Source organism: Nymphaea colorata, chromosome 6 (genome assembly GCF_008831285.2).
Source record: "Nymphaea colorata isolate Beijing-Zhang1983 chromosome 6, ASM883128v2, whole genome shotgun sequence".
NCBI lineage: Eukaryota > Viridiplantae > Streptophyta > Magnoliopsida > Nymphaeales > Nymphaeaceae > Nymphaea > Nymphaea colorata.
The window spans coordinates 12165492-12181490 of record NC_045143.1 but is presented as its reverse complement, the minus strand read 5'-3'; the positions used below and the strand labels follow the sequence as shown (position 1 = coordinate 12181490).

At 38.2% G+C, this 15999-nt stretch overlaps 1 protein-coding gene across 1 annotated transcript; it reads left to right on the top strand.

Annotated features, from left to right (window-relative positions):
* Nucleotides 1-1756: 1756 nt before the first annotated feature.
* LOC116256829 (LEAF RUST 10 DISEASE-RESISTANCE LOCUS RECEPTOR-LIKE PROTEIN KINASE-like 1.5) lies at nucleotides 1757-10359 on the top strand. The gene is made up of 3 exons (XM_031633327.2): nucleotides 1757-2689; nucleotides 8865-8942; nucleotides 9044-10359. The coding sequence occupies exons 1-3, from the start codon at nucleotides 1996-1998 to the stop codon at nucleotides 10150-10152; spliced, it is 1881 nt and encodes a 626-aa protein (XP_031489187.1). The 5' UTR covers nucleotides 1757-1995; the 3' UTR covers nucleotides 10153-10359.
* The last annotated feature ends 5640 nt before the right edge of the window (nucleotides 10360-15999 follow it).

Here is a 15999-nt window from a genome sequence, read left to right as displayed (position 1 = left end):
GCTATGTCGATCAAACGTTTGAGGCACTATCTCCCCTGCATTTAACCAATCTTGCTGCGGTTAGTATTTTTGGTGGCTTACGGTACGCCCCACAAAAGACATTTAGTAGTTCATTTAAAATGCAAATAAAATAATCCATCCTGTAGTGTTTACGGGCTCTTGATCTATTTACTAGCGTTTATGTTGAACTTTCTTGATGTAAAATAATGATGCCATATTACCGCTATCAAAGGCTTATCTATAAATTATCAGGTCCTTAAAGATGGCTGGTAAAATACACATCTGACAATATGAAGAAGTATCATATATAAAAACTAATAAACTATAAAATCATAATGCATATGTTGAGCGTAATTTTTTTTTTTTCCAAAAAATGCAATCTTTTTTTAAAGCCAACCTGCAACAACATACACTTTTCTAAGAATATTTAGAAGATAATTTTTTTTTTTGCTCCTTAAAATGCTAAGAAATGAAGAGTTAAGAGGTTAAAGTTATCAAGTTCGAAAGGAAGGTTCACTCCAGTTTCAAGAAAATCGTAAGTGTCGCTGTGTCGGAAAAATAGAAGTTATTAATTGCTTACATGTATGGCAGAAAATTAAGCATGCAAGCAAGGGAGGAATACTTTTTTGAGAGAAACAAATTTTTGATGATCAAATTCAGAGCAGAGGAAATATTTATTTACAGCCCGCAGTTACCGCTAAACAATTAAATCATTAGATTTCATCTACATATCACACTCTAGCAATAATGGAATTGGAGTTAAGTAGACAAACACATGAATTGATACGTTGACTTCCATCCTTCTCTTGAAAAATTCATCCAAACGCAATTTTTTGTTATAATTCCAAAAAAAGTCACATTTCAAGTCCGTTAATTTGGGTCCGGGTGTTATGTTTTGATGCTGACTATGCAAAACAGGTACATGTATATACACACTTTCATCGTCATATACATATATCTATATATATTAATTATAGCAATAGAAAACACGCATTATTTAAAAAAATTCATTTAAAACATTAAAAATGGGTCGCTCGAATAAAACACAAAAAATGCATTTTTTTAAAACATCAAAAATTTGAGAGAAAACAGATTTTATTAACATTTTTCCCTTTTTTTCATTTTTATACTTAAGATTTTAATTTCACATTTTCCATATTTTATACTTAGGATTTTGGCCACTGTTGTTTTTTCTTTTGTCGAAACGGTAAAGTTGTTTTTTACCGTTTTATACATGTAAAAGCATTTCCATTTGAAATCCAAAAATAATATATGTAGCTTATATATATATATATATGTGTGTGTATGCTGCGACTCCCCCTATTCTTCATTTTTTCATGCAAGCGAATAAATTCCTGTGACATGAAAGTGTGTTAAAAAAAAAAAAAAGAAAAATCATAATTAAAAACTCCCGTGTTCAAGGTAACAGACTCCCCCTGTTCTTCATTTTTTCCTGCAAGCGAATAAATTCCTGTGGCATGGAAGTGTGTTAAAAAGAAGAAGAAAAATCAAAATTAAAAACTCCCATGTTCAAGGTAACAAATTAACTTAATTTGGCACTTTTTCCTTAACCATAAAATTAAATTGGCAAAGCATAAGTGACCTGTTCATAAAATTATGAATAACTGAGAGACACTAAATGCAGCCTCTCAAGGGCAAGGAGAGAGGGGGAATAAAATAGAGGTCTCATCTGGGGAGTGTTGCAGGCCGGCCGATTCGGCGAGGCGACCGCTCAGTTGCTGTGATCATACAAAGCAACCCTATCGATTCCAACTCTATCACAAGTAATTAAGACAGTCCCCGCAGCAGGTCCACCGGTCCCCTACTCTTCCTCATCAATGCTCTCTCTCTCTCTCTAAACCACCAAGAAGGAAAACACTACCCTCTCCACCTCTCTCAGGTCCCTGAACCATCCCTGAACCACCCAAGACAACGAAGAAGAAAACAAGCCAAGCAACAACCGGTTTCTTCACTTCACCTGGGACTCCTCAACCTATGGATCCTCAATATCTCGTCCTCTCCACTCTCCTTCTATTCCTTTCTACCACCATGGTTCCTACAGCATGTATCAGCCCCTACACCGCCTGCTCAGAAGCAGCTAACAAAAGCTGCTTCCCCTTTCCCTACTTCACCTTCCCCTTCGCGCCCTCCACCCCCAAGGGCTGCGGCCACCCCAACTTCCAGGTCGAATGCACGCCAGGTTCCGCCGCCGTCCTCACTATCGGCTACAATAAATTCAAGGTGCTCAGCCTCGAGAACCCGGCGGCTCCGACGGCCCTTCGACTGGGGTTCGTGGACCCAATCGTCCAGCTGTGCGCTATCACGGTGAACAAGACGCTCTTCGACATGTTCAAGTGGCCGTTTTACCCTAGCAACCGGAAGAAGGTCTCCAACGCGTCGGGGCCGCCGGCGATCAACGTGACGGGGTGCAGGACGTCGCTGGGGTGGCTACCGTGCCACCCCTGCGACCTCATCGAGCAGTTCTTGTCGGGGAACGTGGTGACCGACCTCAACAATGCCGAAGACCTCATCCGGAACGGCTTCAAGGTCGAGTGGAATCAATCGGACGACAGGTTTAGGAAGTGCAAGGAATGCGTGGCAAAGAACGGCATCTGCGGTTTCGACGCCTCTCAACCCACCAATCCCTTCCTCTGCTATCCCCATGTCACCGCCCTCAACGATCCATCTGGTAAGTTTATTCTCTCTACCATTCTTCTCTTTTCTTTCCTTTCCTGCGATTTTTCAGAAAAATCCATCCATTATTGTTGGTGATCTGATGGTGAGAGACGTTGCGGCGAGATCAGTTTAAGCTAGGTGCTCACTTAACCTAGGTGGTTCTACCATTAATGCCCAGCTCGTGAGAATGCATGAAAAAATTTCCAAGTTTTTCGAGGCACTGAGTTCTTTTGGGAGTTAAACCTGCCGAGAATTGAGTTTTACCCTTTTCTTTTTTGGTTGTTGGTTACGTAAATATTAGAGATCAAACTTTAGGAGTGTGCGTGTTGCCACCGGCAGGACAACTGCTAAAAAAGCTGAAGCCAACCTTCTTGGGCATGCAAGCTTACAAATTTAAGACTATTTCTTAGGGGTTGTTGTTTTGTTTAGTTGTTTTTTTAGAAAAATTAGAGTAGATTTATGAAATACTATGTTATAGAGTTTTTTGGATCTGTCCTAATTTTTAAGCAGTTTTTCTACTGAACAATAATAGTTTGTTACTAGTGTCAAACAGTTTCTTAAGGTCTCAATTTCTTATCTAGAATACATCAGCTTGCAGTGTAGGAGCGTTCTTGATCCTCTGGTTCCAGGGTTCCGGGCCATTATTTGTCGCTATAAGAACAAGGAGTTTAAACGACGATCTAATTATCGGGACATAAAATCTTATCTTTTTTTCTTCATTGTTCCTTGTCGACCGACATCGAGAAGGAAAGATCCATTATAAAACTTCGAACTAACCGGCGAGATCCTTGTTGAGATCGATTCGCCATTTCTTAAGCGGAAAAAAGCGATTGATATTTGTTATAACGTGGTTGCTGCTCTCCAGATGTCTTCCTCTTGTATATGTTTTTCTAACATTTTCGTTGAATATCATTGTTTTATTATTATAATATTAGTCTTTTCTTCTACTTCTTTCGGCCACGCCTAAAAAAAAATTCACGATCGTTGACCAGCTACCTACTAACTTTATTCTCTAAAAAAGAAAAATCCGCAGAATTAGCAGTCATTCTATTTGGGGATCAGTGCATTTCTGCTGCTCTAAGAAGTATAGTTTAGAATATATGATAGTTATCATACCCATTTTTGAGTTCGACATAAAAAAAAGTAGGAAGCCCTTTGATTAATCTCATGACCTCCCTTCAATGTTCGTCGCCAAATTAAAGGAAGATGTCCACCTGATGAAGGAAATTTAGCTCATGTGAGTTACAAACATGTTCCAATTGGAAGAGGTTTGTCACATATTTTAGCACAACTGAAATCCCAAATCTGTTCAAATTGAAGTACAAACCTAGGGTTATGTATTTCCGGCGAATGAAATCCGAACTTTGGCATTTAAAGCTCATCTACCGCGTCTGAAAAGGTGGTGGCTATCAATTCTAGGAATTAATGGCTATTAACTCTTGAAGCTGACTCAAGTTGACCAAGTGAGTGGAAGGTGCTCAATGAGTTACAGTAGAAAACATTGCCTGCCTGACCAAGGTGGACTCCTCTACACATCACACTGATGGCAATTGGTTGGCGAGTTTGATTTTTTTTTTTTTTAATTTTTTTCAGGAGTTTAGCCCCAGGGCTTGCATGTAGGGATATCAAAGGATCGGATTCGGATCGGATACATTTTCAACCGTATCCGTTTTTTCGGGTATTCATATATTCGGATTCGGATTCGAATTCGGATAAAGCAAAGTCATATCCGAATCTGAAATCCGATTTTACAATCTGAATCCGATCCGAATCCGATTTTTATATTTATATCTGAATCCGAATCCGAATTTTGAACCGAAATTTGTCATTTTTCAAGTATTAGATTGAGGATATTTATCTAAAACTGAATCCGATCCGAATCCGATCCGATATTCATGTATATCCGAATCCGAATTCGATCGGATGTCATTTATTAAATCTGAATCCGATCCGATTTCTTAATCGGATATTAAATTTTTATCCATATCCGATTTTTTCGAATCGAATCGTCGGATATCCGATTCAAATCGGATATATTGATATCCCTACTTGCATGGTAGGCCTTCTCTATCTCTAGGTTATTGGCTGACAACAACTCACGCAAGTTGAGTTGGCTAAGATCAAAATGGGCCCCTCTTCTTTCTGGTTTTGAAAAATAAAATTTTATCTATTCAAACTTTTAAGAATTGCATTTTGGCACCTGTAAAACTTTCCAAAAAAAGTTGTTGGCCACTGTGAAAAAAATTGTTGTCCACTGTGAGAATCCTGCACGTGTGAACTCAACAACCTTCTCATAAGCTATATAGTAATTTTCTAACAAGATCATGTTTGTCATAGCCCATGGTCAGAGTCTAGATTGTGACAGACTGAAAGTCATATGATCAATCAGATATTTCCGGCATATTTTATGATCAATCAGAGTCTAGCTTTTTACTTCCTTTTAACTGTTTAAAGGTAACACCAGATATTTCCGGCATACACTTTTAACATTTTGGGCTTGTGACATCCTGTCAAGCTCGTTGATAGTTTAAAATCAATCTCCTTCTCCTTCGAAAAGCAAGAATATTGGATTTTAATAATGTGAAATGCAGTATAACATGCAAGTCACCGTTGAAATGTCTTTGCAATATAAAATTTGAGGAAGATAAGAAGATTGATTAATTTTGGGTTGTGAAAGCAAGCTGTTTAATTAATTTCGTGGGTATCTTTCCTCTAAACTCTAAGCAGTGGTGTGATTAGTCAACCATAAGGCCCAAATGGCAGACAACTTATCACTGACACTCTATATATATTGTGGATTCTTGTACACGTGACGCCGAGTGGTCTTCTTTCTTTTGACCACGATTCAGCATGTTTCCTTTTTGTTTTTATATCCTTTCCTTTTTTTGGGAAGCCTTTTGATCTGAAGAGTTTGCAGTGAAATATTGCAATTATCAATCTAACCTCTCTCTCTCTCTCTCTCTCTCTCACTCTCTCTCTCTCTATATATATACATATATATATATATATATATTAAAAAGACAAAGCTTAGTCCTTCTTAACAAGGAGAGTAAGTTGTGGCTCCCGATTTTACGTTATCCCAACTAGCTTTAATTTTTGCCTATTTTTTGGCTCACAATTTTCGCTTAATTTATTGGCCTTTTGATGTTTGTGATCATCATCTGAGCCACACATGCATACTATTCAATATTCAAATACATAAAGAGGTTGGAACTGTCCAGGAGAAAAAAAAAATCATCAGTGAAGGAAATCTTTATGACAATTTGGCAGCAAATCCCTGTCAAAACCTGTATAAAAAAAATTAGAAAAACGCAACTTGCCATGAGATCTCGTGAAGATTTTCGGAGTTCTTAAATTCCTGGGGTGTCTTCTTTGTCATTAAAAAATCACCAGAACAGGAGAGTAAGTTGTGGCTCCCCAAATATCGTGCTGTTATTTCTGTTTTTCACGTCCAAAGACGCATTTCTACAAGACTGCGACTTTGCTCAAGCCCGCACTTGTAATTTGCCATTTCTTAAGGCCGTTTTTCTGCTTTCTTAAATCGTAATGTATATCAGTCATTACGATGAGCTAAGCAGTTGCTTTTTGGGTCTTAGAAGCTCCTTTTTTGCATTTTGATAACGACAAGTCCCAGTAATTGCTCAGTGGTCAGTAGGGCTGCACAACGAGTCGAGCCAGCTCGGGCTCGACTCGAACTCGCCCGGTTAAACTCGGCTCGAGCTCGACTCGTTTATAAACGAGTCGAGTTCGAGCTTACAATGAAACTCGAATGAGTAAACGAGTCGAGTTCGAGTTTTAAGAACTCGACTCGTTTATACTAGACTCGACTCGTTTATACTCGACGAGTAAACAAATTTCATCCCACGTCATGAAATTTACTAGATATTTTAAAAAGAAGGACATATTTTATTTAGACGAGCTAATCGAGTTAATCGAGTCGAGCTCGAGCTCGACTTTATTTAATCGAGTCGAGCTCGAGCTTGTGTTAGGTAGCTCGACTCGAGTTCGAGTCGAGTTCGAGCTCGAGCTCGTTGAGTCGAGTCGAGCTCGAGCTGGGCAAGCTCGAGCTCGACTCGGCTCGTGTGCAGCCCTAGTGGTCAGTCCATCAGGCTATGCAGGGATTCGATTCAACATCAGATTTTTAATTTGAAGAAGAAAAGTTGAGGTTCAACAGCTACGTGCTTTTCTTGTCAGGAGTTTAGGTATCAAGCTTCGCATACTTTTTTTTTTTCCTTCCAACTAAATTTGACAAACGATTTCTTAAGTTATGCTAGATTCTATAATTAATCTGACTCCATAAGTTATTTCCTTTAATTGATTTAGTAGAACCGACAATTGTCATGCTTAGAAATATATTTACTCTAAACGTGAGGGCAAAAAATGAATATATATATATATGTATGTATTTTAATAAATTCATTTTTTGGACAATAAAGCTAATTCTGCCGACGAAGAAATCTCTCTCTCTCTCTCTCTCTCTCTCTCTCTCTCTATATATATATATATATATATATATATATATATATATATATATATATATATATATTATTTATTTTTGTGTGCCACCCTATTGGTCCCCTACATTTAGTGCTTTACTGCAAACTTATCCAGCAGCTGGTCCAGACATGCAACTGGTAGTACTACATCCAACTACCCTTTTACAGCATCCATAAGTGACAATGAAAGCCGATGTCATTACTTCCTAGCAACTGCCATGTGGTAGATGCGAGCAATTAATGCCATCATTAAGATACATAAATTTATTACAAACCAAGAGAAAATTGGCATTTTTATTTTCTAAAATTAATGTATATTAACTAGATTTAGGTAATGTTATTAAAATCGAATCGAATCGGCCCCTTGCCAATTCGCTTCGGAGACTGATTCATCAAGGCCGCTCGATTTACGCCTGAATCGGCTGAAATCAGTGCAAAATCGGGCGATCTTTATCGAACAAAGGAGGACGACTGACCGGCGAAGATGGGGAATGCCAGCTAGAGGATGATGAAAGAACCGGTTGAAATAAAGGATAGCATCATCCGAAGGGTTCGAGGAGCGAAACAGGCGAGCTCCTGTATCCCGTTATGGTGCTGGTAGGCGATGGCGATGGTATGGAGCCTAAAGGTACCAGTCGTCGAGCATCCACCTGAAGGAGGAACAAGATGAGCGTCCTCCAAGTTCGAACCTACCACCATGAGAGGGGCAGTTTGTTTTATGATCTTTACAAGATGGATCATTATTCTGCTGCGGCTCAGGCGGCGCCGAAACGACAGGCGAAAGTTACCTGGGTAAAAAAGTCGGACCTTCTGGGTAACTTTCTGGATGACCCTGAAAACCGATGAATTTTTTTTTTTTTCGTTTGATGCAGGAGGGAAGTCGTACGAATTTCTTTAATTTACCACTGGTGGTGTCTGTGGCAATTAGTTCACCGGTTTGAGTTTTTTACCACTTCTTTTTTACTGTCTTTGTGGTTGCAAGGTAGCCGATGGCATGATTGCCTTTTTTTTTTTCTTTTTGAATTGCCTTTTTTTTTTCTTTTTGAATTTTTCATGAGTGAAATTTAAGAATGCAATAATGTTTGAAATTATTTTCACATTATATTCTGGTTATTCCAACGCTTAAGCGGCCTTAATGATATGATTGTCTTATTCAGACATTCTACTGATTACTGCTTATTTAAGAGCTATTTAAGCAGCTAAACTGATATCCATGTATATGATCGTCTATCGTGAGAGTATGTGCATGAGTTCAAACAGAGGCATAATAAAGCAGTGAGGATGAGGTCCTGCTCAGCACCTCCATCGGGCCTGCATGTGCTCATCGACTGCGGCGATGGCTGAGAAGAAACTGTCTCTATATCTTCTCCATTGACTCTGGTCAGGAGGGGCTTCAAAATTGTAATGTAAAAATTGGTTGAATTCTCAATTAATTTGATTAGGTATACGTAAGGCCTTGAAATTAAAGTCGATAAACTGCCTGATGTTATCGCTTTTTTGGCATTGAAACATTCCGAATGATCAACAATCGAATTTCGTTTATGTATTTGAGAGAGAGAGAGGAAGGGGAGCCTGATTTATGGGAATCTGTTTATGCAAATGCCGAATACCAATTAGAGGATGAGGAAACTTTCGAAAACTAACAGATTACATGCAAATGACTGACATCAACTATTTGATTTTTAACCACAGGGACAACAATGAATAACCAAGCTGCTTCAGGTCCCGATTCTGTTAGATCGAGAAGGTCGACAAAAATTGCCATAATCTGTACGTAAATTCCCCAAATCCATCTCTCCATTTTTTCTGCTGGTAAGTTAATCTCTGTACCTAGATGCGTCTAATGATCTTCCTGCTTGTTTCAATTTCAGGCGCTTGTGTGGTCTTTGGTGTAGCTTCTTTTGCCATCTCTTTCACCTACCATTTCTTCAGAAATAGACCTCCTGCCATCACGCCGGACGAACTTCAAGACGTCGCCGTTGTGGGTGGGGACGACCCGAACGATGACGGCAAGATGAAGAAACTAGCGCCCAAGGAGATGGATGATCACTTCCCCACATTCACCTACGCAGAGCTCGAAATCGCGACTAATTGCTTCGACAAGGCGTTGATCCTCGGCGACGGCGGCTACGGTTGCGTTTACAGAGGCTACCTCAACAATGGCAGCATCGTTGCCGTGAAGCGCATGATGCATCAGACCAACACCCTGAACCAATTCCACAACGAGATCAGGATAATGGCGAAACTGAAGCACCCCAATCTGGTCTGCCTTCTTGGCTACTGCAAGGCCGACCGCGATCTCCTGCTTGTGTACGAGTACGTGAGCAATGGAACCCTAGCGGATCATCTGCATGGAGCTCGAAGAGGTAACCACATGTCTCTCGAGGCGCGAGTGAAGATCGCTATGCAGACTGCAAGAGCGCTGGAGTACATGCACTTCTACGTTACACCAACTGTTGTTCACAGAGACATCAAGTCCAGCAACATTCTCCTTCAATCAGATCTCTCCGTGAAGCTCGCGGACTTCGGCCTGTCCCGGGACTTGGTTGGTATGGAAGGAAACAGCCATGTGTCGACGGCGCCGCAGGGCACACTTGGTTACGTTGATCCTGAGTATTACCGGTCGTATAGGCTCACCCAAACCAGTGATGTCTATAGCTTTGGCGTGGTGCTTATGGAGTTGATCACTGGAATGAAGGCACTTAACTATAATGCTGCTGATAAAGGGGAGATCAACTTGGCCAACCTAGCCCTCTCGATGATTCAGGCTGGGCGGCTGCTGGAGATCGTTGAACCGCTCTTGTTGCCGGCGGAGGAGGACACCTTGCAGCGGAAGACGATCGAGGAGATGGCGGAATTGGGGTTCATGTGCCTTGCCCCATGCAAGGATGATAGACCAAACATGAAGCATGTCGCTCTGAAGTTGCAGCAGATTGAATGGTGTCTGTCTTCAGCCAGCACCACTGCAGCAAAACTTTGACGTGAGATCATAGAAGAGATGTTTTGTTTATTTTCTTGTGTTTTTCCACTTTCTTTTTGTTTTGAATTTCCTCTTCGTCTCCTCCAATAACTTTTTATCTTAGCTTATCATGTTTTCTACTTAATCTGTAAATTCGATATGCTAAGAACTGTATGTAAATATTTTATAGTAGAAAGGAACCAATATGTGAGGAAGATGTTGGAGATTCGACTCTGTCTCGAGCAGATGAGCTTCGTTCAGCTCAATTTCATGGTTGCCAAGTATACTGGAAAATTACAGAAGAACCTTGCTATGGATTTGCGCCAATATCTGAGACGAGAAAGTATCATGTCCTAGCAACATATGATGCAGCGATGAAGAAAAAAATGATTGTCATTACTACTTTGAAATGTTACCGTTCGATGTTTAACTTTTGCCAATGCATGTGCAGTTTAATTTATTCCAAGATAGCTTGAAGCTTAGTTTAACACTTTATAAGTAAAAGGACATAGAGGATGCATGCCAGTATGGGGTCACACACACACATGCATTGAAGCGAGACCACCAACATCGTAGAAGATTAACGTGCAGCGGAAGTGAAAACGTGAGAAAATTTTTAACAACATGGTTGATTATACTCGACCTATCCTGATATATATCTGTGTCATTAGTGCATGACATGATCTGTTAAAGACGGAGGGGGAGCCAAGGGGGATTGGCAAGGGCCATGACCCCCCATCATAATTTTGAATTGCGTTTGCCCCCCATAAGATTTTGGAAAAATGTGTTTTGCCACTTGCAAAATTTTTCAGAAGTTGGCCCCCCTCAAGCAAAATTTCTTGCTCCACCCCCACATAACTCTACCAGTATAACGTAAATGTGAAATCATGCAACACAGAATGTTGTGATTTAACAAACATTTATTTACGTCAACATACATCAAAACATATCATACACATGACAGTCACAAGCTGAGGTTCGCACCAAGTACAAAAAGTCCTTGAGAAACAGAAACACTAACTTAAGGTCTTCATTCATAAATTGCAATATGGAACAAGTTTGAGATTACTTGCACAACCAATGGGAAAAAAAGCACTTGCCTCCATCCAATTGATAAAGATTAGATCCATCCTATCGGTACAAGGATCGAATATTCCCGACACCTTTATCCAGGGTAACTAATCCAAGGTCCAAACTATGTTATTTAATGCTTAAGACAGTACATGTTTCGCCATGTGAAACACAAAATGCAGATGCTCATAGGATTTCAAAAAGAAAAAGATTTTGAAATGCTAAATGGCCTTTAGGATTTTAGAAATAAGGTAGCATATCTCTTCGATGACTCTTTTCATCATTGGGTCATGTTATATAATCCTAAGACTAATGATGCAGGAAAATACAAACTTGAAAAGTGATTGTGAAATCAGTTTTTGAAAATCAAGTTGAAAATGGAAGTTTGAAAATGGATTGGTAAGCTATAGAGGAAAAATTGAAGAAAAGATGATGCTTGTTCTGAAAGGGTATCATAGAGGATGTCAAGGTTTTTAAACTTTGCCATGTAGAAGTCTCTAGAGGATTACATAGGTCAAAACGAACCCACTTAGCCTCCAAAAGGATGGCGAGTGTGTGAAGATCATTCATGTTGACCAACAAGTGCAGTGATTGAAAATTAATGTGTGTGCGATGCATGACAAACCATTTCACATATGTAAATGTAAAAGAAAAATTATATGCAATGCCAAATTGAAATAAACATAACAAGAAATGTGAGAAAATGCATATATGCAATTGGGGGCCACTTTATGAAATGTGAGGATTGTAGAGAAGTCTCCCTCCATTGCACATGGTCTCCCAATGCAAACCTATAGAAGCAACATATGTGCATGAAATAAATTATAACATAATAACAAAAATGCTAACAAGAGCTGCCAAAATGGCCAAAACCTATGAAAATAGATGATAATATGTTAAATGTGAATGAAACGCATTACCAAATGATGATATGTGACAATTCATGCTTAATAGCTGATGTGAATGCATGCTAGATGAATGCATCTTCACTTGTTATGGAAAATTCTTAAGTTATGACATAACATGATAGGCTTTGGAAGAATGACTAAAGAACTCTAGGATGCCTCTAAACTTGACAAAGACTTATTTTCCAATGTCAGGATGTCTAACCAAATGATGACAAATGAAAATTTCATGTAAAACACAATGGAGAGAGCAAACAAGGAAGATAACACCTAACTTTTAATGAAAACGGGACATGACATGGACATAGCAAGACAACAACCTAGAATTTAGATAAAATAAATTAAAACCTTTGTAACAAGTACATAATGTGTACAAGACAATTATAACGTGTGAATTCAAGAACCTAGGAACCTAAAATATAAAACCGAAATGCAAACAAGTTTTAATGCATGATAATTGTCATACTTGACAAACTAAGCACACTTAAAATAAAATAAACAAAACAACATGAACACCAAGTAGAAGAATACAAGGTAACATCCATATAATAGGTATAACATCCAAATATGAAACTAGCAACCACACTAAGGTACCTACTTGAAATTGACATTTTAAATGCTTCTTGTCCTTGGTTTTATATAGACTACACTAATCTCATGTTGATCATGGCTATAATTCTATGTAAACAAGGATGCATGCATGGAAGCTTAAAGATGACATGCATAACATGGATGAAAACACAACAGTGCATGATAGACAATAGCTTCATGTAGATAATGACAATTGCATGCTAATCACGGCTTCAATTGCATGAGAGTCATGCATGACACATAACATAACTGAGAGAATACAAAGAGATGAAAGTCATTTAAGGGGAAATTACATCCATGAAGGCAGTCTCAACTTCTTTTAATGACCTTCAACAATGACAAAAGCAAAATATTAAATGCATATAAAGGGAACAAATGCAAAACATGACTCCAAACTCTCAAATGAGGTCGACCTCTTCACTATTTTTGAATATCATGCTAAACGCTAGACTAGATCCATCAAGAATGCATCTCCCTTTCTCATTATCTGGTTTTAATAGTAAGTAGTATCTCAACAAATCAGTTTTTGTAATTCGACTAGTGGATGATGGAACAGAGGACATTGAAAACTCACGAAATAGGGGTTGTTGAAAAATAGTTATGACAAGGAATAACCTTTCCATCAAGATCATGAGATACTATTTGTTTTGCAAGCTATGAAGCCATGAGTAAAGACGAATTTCTGTTCCTGAAATTTTATATGCAAAAATAATTTCCTATAGTTTGCATGGCAGAACGGGCAAAATAAGTCCAAAATGCATGAAAATAGTGCCAAAAGGAAGCTAACATCCTGGCCAATCCAACTCTTACAAAAACATTGAAAAAGACATCCTAGATATGTAACGAAGACTTTGACAAATCTGATGAAATTTGGTTGATGGATAGGACAAAAATATATGCTCTTTTAGCTTGCTACATGTGTGGTTACATGCATGGCAGTGCATAAACGTGCCCTAGATAATTTTTAGTGTGAAAATTTATGCATGACGAAGAGAAAACATGATGAAATATTCTATATGCATGCTGCTAACCAAAAAATATTATGAGATTCACAAAAGCATGAGATAGACATGAATCATGAATACACCTGTTTTGCTCACAAATAGAACAAAACACCATGACAATGGTGAGGATCATGCAGTAGATGACTAAAACCAACCATCCGTGTGGCGATTATGAGTCTATAAACCAAGAGATAGACTGGACTTTGATGTAAATCCTTTAGGAAATGCACCATCATCTCGAGTGCTCTCTTCAGAGAGTTGATGGTGCTTGTCTAGTTCATGGTTCAAGGCAGTCATGTGCAAGGACAACCATGCAAAGGCATAGAAAAGACCTATTCTATAATGGAAATAGAAGGTGGTATTGGAAAGCTAAGAAATCTACCTGGAATATGTTGCACAAATACTTGAACCAATTGTAGAAAGGCTAGCTGGCCTCTTCCTTCGTCTTCTTCTTCTTACTTGAGGCTTAGGCTGTTAGATAGCTCCTCTAGGATGGAGTCAATTCCAAAGTGCTCTCCTAGAACCTGAGAAAAAGAGTATAAGTCAGAAAATTTTATAAAAGAGTTAAAATTAAAGAAGAAAGCAACCTAGAACCTGAGAAGAAGCAATTAAGTTTGAAGTTATTCTAAAAAAGAGTATAAATTTGAAGAAGAAAAAAATCATACCTAAGAAGAAGATGCTAAATTAGAAGATGGAGGACCCCCCTCACCCCTCTCTTTGAGCTATTTATAATATTAATAAATGACATTTTTGTGAAAGGTCTAGAGGTAGAGGCGGCAGCCCTATAAGTCTGTCTAGATTATCTTCAAGGAACCTTGGTAGACCTTGAAATAGATGGTTCGGATGGACTTGTCACTACATGTCATTATACGATGATTTCAGATTTTAGACATGGATTTCAAATCTATATTTGAAAGAAGGATTTTGATTAAATATTAGATGAAGGATTTGGATTAAAGATCTAGACTATGATCTAGGTTAAAGATTTGGATCTAAAGAACATCACATTACATATTTTGGATCTAAATCGTTTAGGAGTTTCGATCTGGATTTGATCTAGAAAGTTGGGGGGCATCGACTCTTGGGTCCCACCAAGCCAATCTGGCTTGGGTCTAGTTGACCGAGACTGAGCAAGTCAGGTCAGATTGGCACTAGTTTTATTAGACTTGGTTTATGTTCGCACCCCACCCCTTTCTCAAAGGGGGTCGAAATGCGAATCAGCAAAATACTTTTAAAATTGAGGATTTTGAGAAAAAAAAATTAAGAGAGATCCAACCGTTCCTACCACCTTTAACAAGGGTAATTGGACCAAAGACTAGGGATCACTTGGATCATGTATGAGTTATTGATGCAAATCCTATATGCTTATGCATTGAGGTTTTGGATTCAAGAACCAAAATTCATTTTGAATATATGATTTGAACTTGTTTTGAAAATGAATTTGAAGATTGAAGGGTTTTCAAGTTGATGTAAAAACCTTTGTTTTAGTGCCATTTGATTTGAGATCCACAGTTCTTGGGGATTTTGAAGATTAAATTTGAGTTCTTTGTTGTGAACGCAAGATGATTCATGAGTTAGAATTGTGACCATCTTATGATCAAAATTGATTTTGAATTCTTTTTTTTTTTACCAAATCATGTGATTGAGACTAAGATATTTAGAAACTTGTGATGATGAAACATAAATTCCAAATTGTTAGAAAATGTGTTGTTTTCTAAATACATTTTGGCCAAGATTATGAATGCATTGCTTGTGTTTTCTTTTGAAGTTAAGTGAAGTTTACAAATTCTTGTTGCAATAATGGTTACTTTTTGCAACTCAAATATGAATCACTTAATTTTTTGAGAATGTGCATGTGATGCTATTGACTTTGGATGAAAGTGAATGCATGAAATAAGAAGAGAATCTACATGAAACATATCCTTCTCTCTCTCATAATCTCTCAAGATTCATTTATGTAAAACATACATGATTTGTCCAACCCAGAAAAACCCTTATTAATGTGTACATGTTAAAATGCATTCTCCATGATATTCTTATATTTAGCCCAATGAGAGCTTTCTTATGTTATTAACTTTTCATTATATATATGTTTCATTTTCTCCCATAACCAAGAGTGGGAGGAATAAATTTGGTCGTAATAGATGAATAGTCATTGTTTTGCATGCTTATATGAAAATATTTTGAATTTTGTTTCCAAAAAGAATTTAAAAAGTAAAGTCATCTTCAATGAGGCCTTAGAGACTTAGCCTAGGTTCTTGCATGAGCCCAAGTTTCTCTCCTACTCACACAAAAAA